The sequence below is a fragment of the Lepisosteus platostomus genome, chromosome 19, assembly GCF_059453375.1.
Source record: "Lepisosteus platostomus isolate fLepPlt1 chromosome 19, fLepPlt1.hap1, whole genome shotgun sequence".
Taxonomy (NCBI): Eukaryota; Metazoa; Chordata; class Actinopteri; order Semionotiformes; family Lepisosteidae; genus Lepisosteus; species Lepisosteus platostomus.
In genome coordinates this window covers 13,067,546-13,080,240 of record NC_142629.1, presented here as the reverse complement: position 1 = coordinate 13,080,240, position 12,695 = coordinate 13,067,546, and the positions used below count along the sequence as shown (strand labels likewise).

The 12,695-nt window shown below is 44.2% G+C and overlaps 2 protein-coding genes across 3 annotated transcripts in view; both read left to right on the top strand.

Moving 5' to 3' along the window:
* LOC148645131 (glucagon receptor-like) overlaps positions 1-6,813 on the top strand; it is a 31,118-nt gene extending 24,305 nt beyond the window's left edge. For both annotated transcript variants that reach the window (XM_088613124.1, XM_088613125.1), the window contains exons 9-14: positions 661-721; positions 2,287-2,356; positions 2,696-2,784; positions 3,391-3,529; positions 3,615-3,656; positions 4,015-6,813. In XM_088613124.1, the coding sequence (XP_088469250.1) occupies positions 661-721; positions 2,287-2,356; positions 2,696-2,784; positions 3,391-3,529; positions 3,615-3,656; positions 4,015-4,083 (470 nt within the window). In that variant the 3' untranslated portion in view covers positions 4,084-6,813. The remainder of the gene's footprint in view (positions 1-660; positions 722-2,286; positions 2,357-2,695; positions 2,785-3,390; positions 3,530-3,614; positions 3,657-4,014) is intronic.
* Positions 6,814-6,927: 114 nt separating this feature from the next.
* Positions 6,928-12,695, top strand: part of wdr90 (WD repeat domain 90) — a 32,288-nt gene continuing 26,520 nt past the window's right edge. The window contains exons 1-5 of the mRNA XM_088613122.1: positions 6,928-7,487; positions 8,223-8,314; positions 9,812-9,988; positions 10,764-10,902; positions 11,358-11,528. Coding sequence (XP_088469248.1) covers positions 7,475-7,487; positions 8,223-8,314; positions 9,812-9,988; positions 10,764-10,902; positions 11,358-11,528 — 592 coding nt within the window. The 5' untranslated portion in view covers positions 6,928-7,474. The remainder of the gene's footprint in view (positions 7,488-8,222; positions 8,315-9,811; positions 9,989-10,763; positions 10,903-11,357; positions 11,529-12,695) is intronic.

The following is a 12,695-nucleotide window of genomic DNA, read 5'->3' as shown; positions in this document are numbered from 1 at the left end:
GACTTTGAGAAATTGTTAGTGGGGGTGATTGTGTTCCATGGTGACTAGTTTGTACGCACAAATTGCATTTATTTTTTTTGTGATTTCCCCTTGGAACTCTCCTCAAATATGTACCAGCGCGTCTATTAAAAAATACACGCACAGAGTCATTGTGAGTGGTGAGTCATGTGCCAAGGGATTTAAATAGTGATGGACTGTGCCCAGCTATGATCACGCCATCTGTGCTCCCTGTAAATACTGGAGCTGGAAAACCTGTAAAGGTTTTTATTGTCTTCTGTGGAGAACGCAGTGTGCTTTGCATTCATCTTCCATTTTTAGAATACCAGACTATCCTGATGTAAGGCAACGGTATTTTCTTTATCCATGGACTCCTGCTATCTTGGTTTGTGAGGTGCATTACAATGAAAATCACAACTCCTCCATTCATAAAAGGGCTTTCAGACCTTTAAAGGGAAATGTAACAGTTCAGGATGGCTGGGAACATGCTTTGTGCCCATGACAGGCTACACTTGAAGGATGCGATGAAAGAAGAGGTTTGCTTGCAGCACAAGTGCAGCTGGACTTCGCTCTCCAGAGAAGTGCTGCACAGTGGCTTTCAAGATAAAAGCTTCAGAGATCAAACCGCCAGCTATTTCAAGTTCCGTGTTTGTTTTTTCGCAGGGACGCCAGTCGTTTTTGTGATCCCATGGATGCTGGCCAAACTGCTGAAGGAAAACAAGGAGTAAGGTTCTTCAAAGTGCTGAGCTCATGACAGCGTTTTCTTCCAAGTGCATTGACAGGAAATGTATCCAGGGCTGCAGTTAACAATGCAAGGACCTAAAGGCTCTATTAAGAGTGGTTCTCTAGTGGATATATACTGATGGGGAAAAAAGAAACGCAACACTTTCTGGAATGAGAAAACTATAGTTATAGCTTATGTTACTCTCACAAAAACCTCTGACCAGCAATACAGCTTGTGCAGTGATCACACGAAAGCTCGTTATTATAATAATAATAATAATAATAATAATAATTATTATTATTATTATTATTTATATATATATAGCGCTTTTCTGGACACTCCCCTCCACCACCACCAGTGTGCAGCCCCACCTGGATGATGCGACGGCAGCCATAGTGCACCAGAACGCTCCCCACACATCAGCTATTAGTGGGGAGGAGAGCAGAGTAATGAAGCCAATTCACAGATGGGGATTATTAGGAGGCCATGATTGGTAAGGGCCAATGGGAAATTTGGCCAGGACACCGGGGTTACACCCCTACTCTTTTTGAGAAGCGCCCTGGGATTTTTAATGACCACAGAGAGTCAGGACCTCAGTTTTACGTCTCATCTGAAGGACAGCACCTGTTTACATTATAGTGTCCCCATCACTATACTGGGGCATTAGGACCCACATGGACCGCAGGGTAAGTGCCCCCTGCTGGCCCCACTAACACCTCTTCCAGCAGCAACCTTAGTTTTCCCCAGGAGGTCTCCCATCCAGGTACTAACCAGGCTCACACCTGCTGAGCTTCAGTGGGCTGCCAGTTGTGAGTTGCAGGGTGATATGGCTGCTGGCGTTAGGTGCACTTTAACCCAACAAGGTCCAGGTGGAACAATGCCTGATCAGGTCACCTTTAAAATGGCCTTAATTCAAGGCTTAGGTCATTGCAAGAACTACTTCTACTTTCATATACATAAAACATAACCACTATACTACTATACATAACCACTATAAACACTATTTATCTAGGAAAATCTGTATTTTGAAGAGCATATGAAGACTGTTTAACACAATTGTGAGAATGGCCTTAGTACAGTTAATACATACATGTCTCAAATACCTTAGTACATACTCCTTCTTAACCAGGAGTATGAGATCTGCCAGGTTTTTTTAGAAGGTAAATTACTTAAAACACAAATTAAGCACAAGCACATGATGAAATTTGTTTCCTTAAACCTAGGTATTTTACAGTAATGTCATAAATGTGTAATTTCTCACGTATTCTTAATTTTGTTGCAGAACAAAAATAAATCTATTATTCTGTCTTTCATTCTATAGTTTTAATATACTGTAGCTTAGTTTATTGTCTCCAGTCTCAGGCACTTTCTTTGCCATCTTGATCATTCTAAAGCTTTTTATTTACAAGATGAGGGGATGCGATCAGTGTTAGTCATAGAGGTCTGACTGAGCTCATGAGCTGTAAAGCAGTAACTGTGGATTTCAGGCCATTCGTGTGATTTTTCATGTGGCTGCAGTGCGGTGTCTCTGTGACAGTGTGACCTGTGGTGTCTGTCTCCCCCAGATGCTGGGCTGTCAATGAGAACATGGCCTTCTGGTGGATAATCCGTTTCCCCATTCTTCTCGCTTCTTTGGTGAGTCCACAGCGTTTTTTCTGGATTTAAAAGACACTCAGAGCTTTTACTTCCTTAGTTTTATGTTACTGTGGAGGCACCCAGCCATGCTGAAGCAGATACCCCTGGCTTCTTATAAACAAATGGCTGAATGAGACTCAGATCTATTTGCTGCTAAACTTCCAAACTTCCAAATTGCTGCCTCTGCTTGACAGCCATTCTTATGTGCTTAAGGGAATCTGTGGGGTGGGAGAAGCCTTGTGTTATGTTCAAAGTGGACTGTTCTGAAAGGTTAAAATGCAGAAAAGCATGCTCGCAAAGCAAGAATTAGAACGGAGACATGCTGCCCTCTGCCTGCAGATCAACCTGGTGATCTTCATGAGGATTCTGAAGGTGATTCTCTCCAAACTGCGAGCCAATCAGAAAGGCTATCCTGACTACAAACTCAGGTAAAAGGCTCGCAGACCACAGCTGCCATCCTGGAGATGCTGACTAACAGTAGTCTGTACTAGATTGAAAGGTTGAAGGTTCTGCTGTTGTAGCCTCGAACAAAGCACTTTGCCCATGTTGCTTTAGTAAAATGCCTGACTGTAGTAATGGGTGTCATGCCTCTGTGCGAGCGGTTTTGATAAAAGTCTCCGTCGAATAATAAAAGCGCACAAAGCATCCTGAAGAACTGGGTTTTGCGCGTCCGCTGTCAGGAATAAAATGCATAAGTAAAGTTGGACAGTTTGACATTGTCACAAATGGGAGGGTTATGAAAATGGTGAATTTCAGGCATTGACCGAGCAGTTTAGTCAATAAGTAAAATACCCATAACTCCCAACTTGTGCAATTTCTCCAGAATATATACCCAAGCAGTTGGTGTAGTTAGAGGCACGTGAATTCTTTATTCTCTGGCACAGCTTTGTTGTAGAGAGTAATAATCCAGGCACACTTGATTTATTAACGAGGACAACACAAACACTCTCACAAACCTGGGTGCCACAAATAAATGGCAGCCGATTAAGGAAACTGTCCGAAACGGAGTCAGATTGTGCACTTCCTGTTCCCAGGCTGGCCAAAGCCACCCTGACCCTCATCCCTCTCTTCGGGATCCACGAGGTGGTCTTCATCTTCGCCACGGACGAGCAGACCAGCGGGATCCTGCGCTACGTCAAGGTCTTCTTCATGCTCTCCCTCAACTCGTTCCAGGTAAGCCGGGGGAGGGTCAGTTTCCTCGCGGCTTCGGGGGCCTGGCTCCTCTCTCACCACCTCGTGCCCTCTCGCTCATCCGCAGGGCTTCCTTGTGGCCGTGCTGTACTGCTTCTCCAACAAGGAGGTGAGACACTCCGTGTGCTTGTCTTCCCACAGTGCTGCAGTCCCTGACGCTTTAACTCCGTAGGTCCAGAACCCTTGCCCCTAGCAGCATTAGAATCCCCTATATTCAGATCTAAAATCCTTTTACATTATTTTAAGTTGTATTTTTTGCATATATATATAGTGTTATAGCATATACAAAAACACTTCTCTAACCTCCTTAATGAAAATGGTAGTATTTGTTTTACCATAAGATTTCACATGATACACACTGCAAGCTTATTTTACTGAGAACTCCTGTATAAACCAGGTTTTAAAGGGTTGCGTGGTACCAGGTTGAAATGGTTGCCTCAGCTCTGTCTCCACGTGACGTGTTCCAGGTGAAATCAGAAGTGCAGAAGAAGATGCGCACCTGGGGAATGGAGCTAGGACTGTGCTTGGCAAAGTGAGGAGTGGAGAGCGCCCCCTTGCTGCTGGGATTAACGCGACAAGCTGTTTTCCGGGGGAAATGTACTCACCCACATGGCGAAATCCCTAAAGCCGACCATAATGACCGTTTCTTTTTAAAAAAGAAGTGTCGTTAAGCTGTTACACGGATCTCTGCCCAACATATATCTCATTGCACACATTAATATTTATCACTTATTCATTTCCCCCCCCTGTTAGTCTAATGCTGTAACAGTGCTCGGTTCCTCCAATGGCGTTGTAACGCTGGCCTGACCAGTTTGGCTCGGAGAGAGAAGTCTAGAGAGAGGGTGCAGACTTCTCTTCATTTTACCCACAAAATACTGCCTTGTAGGCATGGCAGTGTGGCAGGGATAGTATCGTGCTGGTAAGCTAACACTGACAGATGTACCACCTTAAAGGCTAAAATGTCAGAAAGCAAGCATTGACCCGCTCCATACCTACATGAAGGTAGTGGTTAGGACCCTAGATTAGTAGCAGGAAATGAACTCGAATCCCATGTGGAATGTTATAGTTGTACATATGAACAAAGTGCTATATTTGTACTGCTCCAGCAAAGTGCAGAGCTCTGTAAATGTGTAGTTTTCAGGCTTATATGGTAAAATGTAAGTTGCAAGTCATGTTATTCCTTTATTCCATGCTGAAAAAAAGAAGAAAGAGAACGCAACGTTTCGGCCGTGGAGCCTTCTTCAGGTGTGAGAGAGAATCTCACACCTGAAGAAGGCTCCACGGCCAAAACGTTGCGTTCTCTTTCTTCTTTTTTTCAGCATGGAATAAACCTATTACTTGTTCCTTTGCAGCCTACACATGCTGACGCAGCTACCCACCTGAACTACATGTAATTCCTTTGCCAAGTAGTGGACTGGTTGACCAGTAGGAGGCACTGTTCCCTCTGAACAATCACACTAGTGAGCACATTAGCAAGACTAACAGGACTGCAACTGAAGATGATATTGTCTGGTATGCCTACTTCAGCAGTCTGCTATTATAATGTATTTAAACAATTGTTTATTTTCTCTTAGGGTGTAGCAGCTGTTCAGAAATTGTTATTGTCCAGTCTCTGATGAAACCCGAGCTGCATGCACTAAGAGCTGTATTAATGCACGGCCACTTTCTAGTGCCAGTAGGCTCACACAGCGCATATTTTCCCAGGATTACAGCTGCGTTCAGCAAACTGCTCTCGATGCAAGTGCACAGTGGGGAACCCCCCTCCCCCCCCCCCCCCCCCCCGTCTTCTCAGGTCTTGTAAATACACAGCTAAATTCTGGAGGCACACAACTGAAGATCAGTCAAGAAAAAGAGCCCTCCGAGTGGGCAATTCTGCATTCAAATAAATACACCTGTATTTTTGTAAATGGCACAGCTGTATTTTTCTGAATGCCATCTGTATTTATTTGAATGTCACACACCTGTGTTTACAGTATATGAATGTCAAACATCTGTATTTATATTATTGTCATGCACCTGTCTTTATGTCAATTTGACATACCTGTATTTTTCTGAACGCCACACCTGTATTTATTTGGATTTTATTGATCTGTGTGTAAATGAATGTCACACACCTGTATTTATACTAATGTTCCACACATGTTTGACAAAAGTAAAAGACAGTTTTCTAATGATCCAAAGCTGTACACTGTCCGCTGAGACAGCAGCTAACCAGTTAAATATCCAGTGTTCGCAATATGGATCAGGACCTGAAATGTGGTAGACCTGTGAACACGTTTTGCCACAATTTTAATTTCCAAAACCTACAAGCTCTTCAGCCGTGTCAGTGACTGGAGTTAATTTCCAGTGGCTTTGATTCATTTGAAACTCTTCTTCTTGAATTTGTGATTTTCTTTAAAAAACGGTTGCTTATCCCTTTAATGTCCTTTTGGAAATGCGGAGTCTGAGTGTGAAGGCTTTGAACAGGGTAAATTGTGCCCAGCTGCGGTTTAGTTTTGTAGTCTGATAGAGAGTTGAAAGGACAGACTAAAATGAGCCAGTGCGTTAGTAAATCAAAACAGCGTTCTGAATTCCAGAAGGGGGGAAATTCGACGAGAAAGAGAGGTGAAGAATAAAAAGACCTTGTACACTAACAGGCCAAGATCATTAGGAGTTTTCTGAGTTGGAAGAACAGCCTGTCTCAGTGGCAGGCGATGGGTGCTTTTTACAGGAGCAAGAGACGGACTGTCATCAACTTCCCCTGTCAGATCAATCCCCAGATCTCGATTTTGTGGGAATCTGGTGGAAGTGCAGCTCATTCCGACACGCCATCACCCTCATCACAACCTCAGCTGAAGCCCACCCTGTTGGCAGAATCTGGGGAGGGGGTGGGGGGCTGAGTCTGGACTTCAGACGTTTCTGGATGTCATGGAATGCTCTAAATATCACACCCTGCTCTTACTCATCTAAGAGACCATCTTGACTGAATAAAAAATGTATTTCCAGATCTGTAGTTTTACATTTTGAAAAGTTTAAAAAATATTTTGTATAACATCTGAGATTAGGTTTACAGAAACGTGCTTTTTGTACGTGCTGTATATATTTTCAGTGGTGTAGAAATCTACTTACCGTATTTACAAAGTCATAACATCTGCTTAAAGACGAGGTTTGTGCTGTATATATTTTGTAATTAGTGATTCTGTTTATTCTTATCTTTACATGTATACATTTATCAAATGTCCATGTTCCAAATTAATCTAGTTTAAATATAATGTATTTTCAGTGTTTCTCTTCTTCCGAATGCTTAATGTCAGTCTCTGCGACACAGAGGTTGTGAATATATCTCCTCGTTTAAATCCGTAAAAAAATAGTGTTACTAAGAATTGTAATAGTTGTCCATGTTACTACACTGAAAAGATTTTAGAATTGAATGATGGTGTATGTGCTGCTGTGTAACACATGTAACCTGGATGAACGTACACATTTATCCCATTGATATAACCAAACTACCAAAACGTTTTTGAGCTATCTTGCTGCTGAAGGTACAGGTTAATTTAAAATTAACGAAACCTTAAGACTGCATTTCCCAGGAGGCCACAAACGAGGAAGCACAGTAGAACTGCATTTCCCGGCAGGCCACTACACAGCGCCGCGGCGCGTAGCGAACGTGCTGCGTGTTGCCGTTGGAAACGGCGGTCGCCGCCGCGGGAGGATTGATCCGAGTCGCCAGTTGGAGCGGAGAGAAAAAGCGGAAGATTCTGACAGCGACACCCGGGAAAGAGGGACGCGGAGCCGGGAAGAGCGGGTGGAGTCTGCGGGCCTGAGGTGTAGAAGTGTTAAGACCGTAAAAGGAGTCGGGCTGGTGGCTGCATAACGAAAACGCAGGAAGCTTGTGAGAAGACGGCGGTTTTAAGATATTTTAATTAATTTTTAAATATACTGTTCACAATGTCCACCAAAGGTAAAGTCGTTTTGTTTATTGTATATTTAAACACGGATAACACGCAGTCACCCTTACTGAAAAGCGCTCAGTAACGGGTTAGATAAGGGTTGCATCGTCCCTCATGTCATCAACCCCAACTTTATTGCAGCAGAAGTCTTTTTTATTTTCACAACCTCTTAACTTACTCAAACTAGATCGGATGTCATTAACCTCCAGAACTGCTCCCGCTGCACCCTAAGTCGTGTCGCTGATTAGATTCTCTCGGATGTCTCCGATTTTAAGGGCGAATTGTCATTTAAAGGTATACATGAACTCTCGGCGAATATCAATTTTTTTTTTAAAATAGGGGGTTACAGTGAAATTGGATTCGGTGGCAGTCAAAATCACTGCATACAGTTGACATACATGAGCTCAGGGGTCTCAGACTCATTTCCTGGCCGGAGGCTCCTAGATTTTGTTCCAGCTGAGCTCTCAGTTAAGTAACTGGTTTAATTATGTAATTTACTGCATTATTGTTGATTCTCCTAATCAGGCCCTAAAGTGTTTTAAAAGTGACTGTCTCCTTAATAAAGTGGTTGTTTTAAGTCATCAATCGTAAAGTATACTTAGAAAAACTACACAGTTTGGAAGGAAAAAAACAGAGGACGGTCCAGGAATGTAGTCTCGGACCCCCCGGCTCTGCTAGACTCAGGCTGGAAACTCTTCTTGTCTGAAGCTGCTCCAGTCGTGGCTGCAATCTGCTTGTGTCTTTAGTGTGGCAGCATCCCTACGTCAACATCTTCAAGCACGTCCGGGTGGAGGACTGGAAGAAGTGCTCCAGAGAGGGGGATGTGACGACATACATGGTACAGCAACAGAGCACGCCGCTCCTGGGCAGGAGACAGGCCGCCCCCGGCCTCGGCTGGGGCTGGCCTGTGTCCACGCCGTCCTCTGTCCTCTGATTTAACCTGTCACGTGTCTGTCACGGATCTGGGGCGTCTCGGAGGTGAATTGTCAAGGTGGTGGCCTCTGTGGATCTGCCAGGCTTAAAATCCCTCTCAGAAGGTGCCTCGAATGTTGTTTTTAAACCAAACGGGAAAAGGTCCGTCTTGAAGGGCCTAGAGTTTGCGTGGGCAAGTGCCAGTGCTGGTCTTGGCCCCGTGTTCCTTCTGTGTTGGAAATATGTAAAGTATCGGCCCGTCTTGCACATTCCGTTGCTAGTGCCAGCAGCTGTATCACCCTGCAGCTCACAACTGGCAGCCCACTGAAACTAAGCAGACGGGAGACCTCCTGGGAAAAACTTAAGGTTGTTGCTGGAAGAGGTGTTAGTGGGGCCAGTAGGGGGTGCTCACCCTGTGGTCTGTTTAGGTCCTAATGCCCTAGTAAAGGGGACACTAGTGTAAAAGGTGCCGTCCTTTACATGAGATGTGAAACCAAGGCTCTGACTCTCTGTGGTCATTAAAAAACCCCAGGGTGTTTCTCGAAAAGAGTAGGGGTGTAACCCCGGCGTCCTGGCAAAATTTCCTATTGGCCCTTACCAATCATAATCCCCATCTCTGAACTGGCTTCATCACTCTGTCCTCCTCCTCACTGAGAGCTGGTGTGTGGGGAGAGTACTGGCGCACTATGGCTGCCGTTGCATCATCCAGGTGGGGCTACACACTGGTGGTGGTGGAGGAGAGTCCCCATTACCTGTAAAGAGCTTTGAGTCGAGTGTCCAGAAAAGCACTATATAAGTGTAAGCAATTATTATTAGTGTCTCGTTATTGCAAGGGTCCCATCCGGCTTTTTTTTAATGGTTCTGGGGAAACTGAAGCAAAGCTTATTAAAAGCGAGATGTATCTACAGTAAGCCTATCTCTTACAAACATATCATGAATGAAAGTACCGAGGGAGTCCTTGCCCCACACTTGTGGGTGTGTTAGTTGATGGGAGACTTTTACAATTACAGGGTTATGTGTTGGATCAATGGTTCATTGACAGTAATCAAAACTGCACATGCTGCCTCCAGTATTATTGTGAGATACAAAAGATAGCTTTATGTTGGTGTGTTGGACAGTAATTACTGTTCATATTCATAACAATAAGCATAAAATGGTTCACTATCATCGATGTTTTGTGAGTATCATGCAAAATAACATTAATATGTTACAAACACAGTCACGGGAAGTGCATATCAAAACAACTCTTTAATTGCATCTTTAAAATCCTTGCATGTCCTACATGTGCATTTAACATTACAAAGATCACGTCTTCTCTCTCCTGGTATCCTATGGAATGTGATTTTCATTTTTTTCTAGTCTGTTAAATTTCTTCATCTGTCTCTCTCTACAGTCTATTATTTTGATTTCTTTTACCTTTCAGGACAAAACCCTTAAGTGCTCTGTGTATCGGATCCGCGGATCCATCCCAGCAAGCAACTACATCCTTCTCCCTAAAACGAGCACCCAGTCGCTGGGACTGACCGGCCGCTACCTCTACCTGCTCTTCAGACCCAGCCCTGGCAAACACTTTGTGGTGCACCTGGATGTAGCCACTGAGGTACCAGGATAATGAAGTATTTGTATAACTAATAAAATATCTGCATTTCTTTGCTTTCTTTTATACATTAACAGTACACCGAGTTCCACTGGCCCACCATAAAGGAGGAAATAATGAGCCAAGCTCAATAAAAAAGAAAAATAACCTAGAAAAAACAAAAACAAAGCAGATTTCTTTTATTCAACAATTTGACAGCGTAGAGAGTAGCACATATTCTAGTCTTTTGTCATTTAGAGGTCTTAAAACGTTTGCAAAAGAGGCTCACATGGAAATTCGTTTGGCAGTAGGCAGTATTTTCTGAGGCTGTGCCTCCCTGTGGTAATCGCAGTTCACCCTCCTACACCTTCTTCTCCTGACCAAATAATTGCTTACTCTGATTATTCGTAATAAAGTAGAAGGGCCACGGTACTGAATACCTTAAGAGCAGCAGTGTCCACTGTTGAATTGAAAAAGTGTGATCTTAAGCTGCCCTGATTTAGATTTAAGAAGAGGCTAAGGATCTGCGCCTGTGGCTGGAAGGTTGCCGGTTCAAATCCCGCAGCTGGCAGAGAAATCCTACTCTGTTGGGCCCCTGAGCAAGGCCCTTAACCCCAGCTGCTCCAGCGGCGCTGTACAATGGCTGACCCTGCGCTCTGACCCCAAGCTTCTCTCTCTCTGTCTGTGTGTCTCACGGAGAGCAAGCTGGGGTATGCAAAAAGACAAATTCCTAATGCAAGAAATTGTATATGGCTAATAGAGTGATCTCATCTTATTCCCTGTCTTATAACCTTTTCAGGATGGCCAGGTGATCCGCATCTCCTTTTCCAACCTCTTCAAGGAGTTCAAATCCACTGCCACCTGGCTGCAGTTCCCCTTCATCTGCGGAGCTGCCAAGGGCTCTGTGTACGAGAGCACTGCTCAGACCGCCCGACAAGGTAAACAGCACAGCCCCTCATCCCGAAAATATTGAATTTGTAGGCTTTCCCTTTCCTCGATGGGATCATCGGTAATGTGGTAATGAGTTATTTTACTTCCTTAAGGCTGACTGAGCTGATTGTTTCCTGTTTGACACATTAAAACACACGTTTTTTCCTCCCTTCAAAATCGGAGCCCCCTGCGATCTGTTGCACATCCCTCCAATTAACCCAGCCCCCTTAATTAGTGCTCATTGTTCTCTTGTGTTGTTGACTGCAGAATTACATAATTATGAATAATCTTCCGTTACACTAAAGCCATAGAGACCAAGCTCTTTTATTTTTTTAACTAAAGTGCTGGAGTAGCATCTGTTTGTTGTTGTTATCCTGAAGAAATTGCCATTAGGATGAAGTGGTGGAAAGCTGGATGTTCAAGGTGTAGTGAGTTGCCATCTCTTTCTTTGACTCCCCCTGAGGCCTGGTGGGTCCTGCCCCCCCCAGTGTGCGATGGACGTGTCTGATGATGGACCTGCACTATGTTCTGTCGATCTACCTGAACCGCCGCCACAGCCACCTTAAGAGCATCAAGCTGTGTGCCAATATGTCAGTGAAGAACATGTTCACCAGTGATCTGCTGTGTGACCCAGGTAGGCTGATTACAGACTGTACAGCAGGAGTTCCCTGTCTGGAGACCCACACACCTGTTGGTTTTTGTTCTAGCCAAGCTGTCAGTTACGCCATTGAATCTGTGATATTAATAATAATAATTGCTTACACTTACATAGTCCTTTTCTGGACACTCCACTCAGAGCGCTTTACAGGTAATGGGGACTCCCCTCCACCACCACCAGTGTGCAGCCCCACCTGGATGATGTGACAGCAGCCATAGTGCACCAGTACACTCCCCACACACCAGCTCTCAGTGGGGAGGAGAACAGAGTGATGAAGCCAGTTCATAGATTAGGAGGCCATGATTTGTAAGGGCCAATGGGAAGTCTGGCCAGGATGCCGGGGTAATATCCATACTGTTTTCAAGGAACACCCTGGGATTATTAATGACCACAGAGAGTCAGGACCTCGGTTTTACATCTCTTCTGAAGGACGGTACCTTTTTACAGTATAGTGTCCCCACCACTGTTTTGGGGCATTAGGACCGACGGAGACCGCAGATTCCGCGCCCCCTACTGGCCCCACAACACCACATATTGGCTTAAGAACTGGATGATTTGAACTTTTGTGGCTGTTCTCAGATTTTGAATTTGCTGGAGATAACCTTTTAGCTGTTTCCTCATTAAAATCAAATGGCAAACTCTTTGAGTCCAAAAATATCCTTGCAACTATTACAATCAAGCAGCTTGTTAATTCAATTAAGGCTTCAATTAGGTAATTAAGCTCAGCTGGAATGAAATCCAGCAGGTGTGAGGCCTCCAGCACCAGGACTGGGATCCAGTGCTATACTAGATTGGGGGAGGGGTTAGCAACGCCTGCATACAAATGGCCGTTGCATTTGCAGTTGCAGTTTATAAAAGGAGAAGATTGCCTAACATGCTTTTTTCCTATGATTGAATTGATTTGTATTAAAGTTTGCCCTATTTGTGATTAGTGTGGTGCTGTTTATACCAGAAGTTGGCCAGAATCATGTCCTTGCTCATTCAATTTCCTCCCGTTTAGCTTGAAGCTTCTGTTTAAGAAGTGCCCATGGTCTCCCTTGGATTGTACTATGGTTTACTACACCTCTCCATGCTGTATTTTTAATATGCTACACTGTGCTTGTGCTGTGGTGTACCACCACAAACTGTCTACAAGGTTTGTAT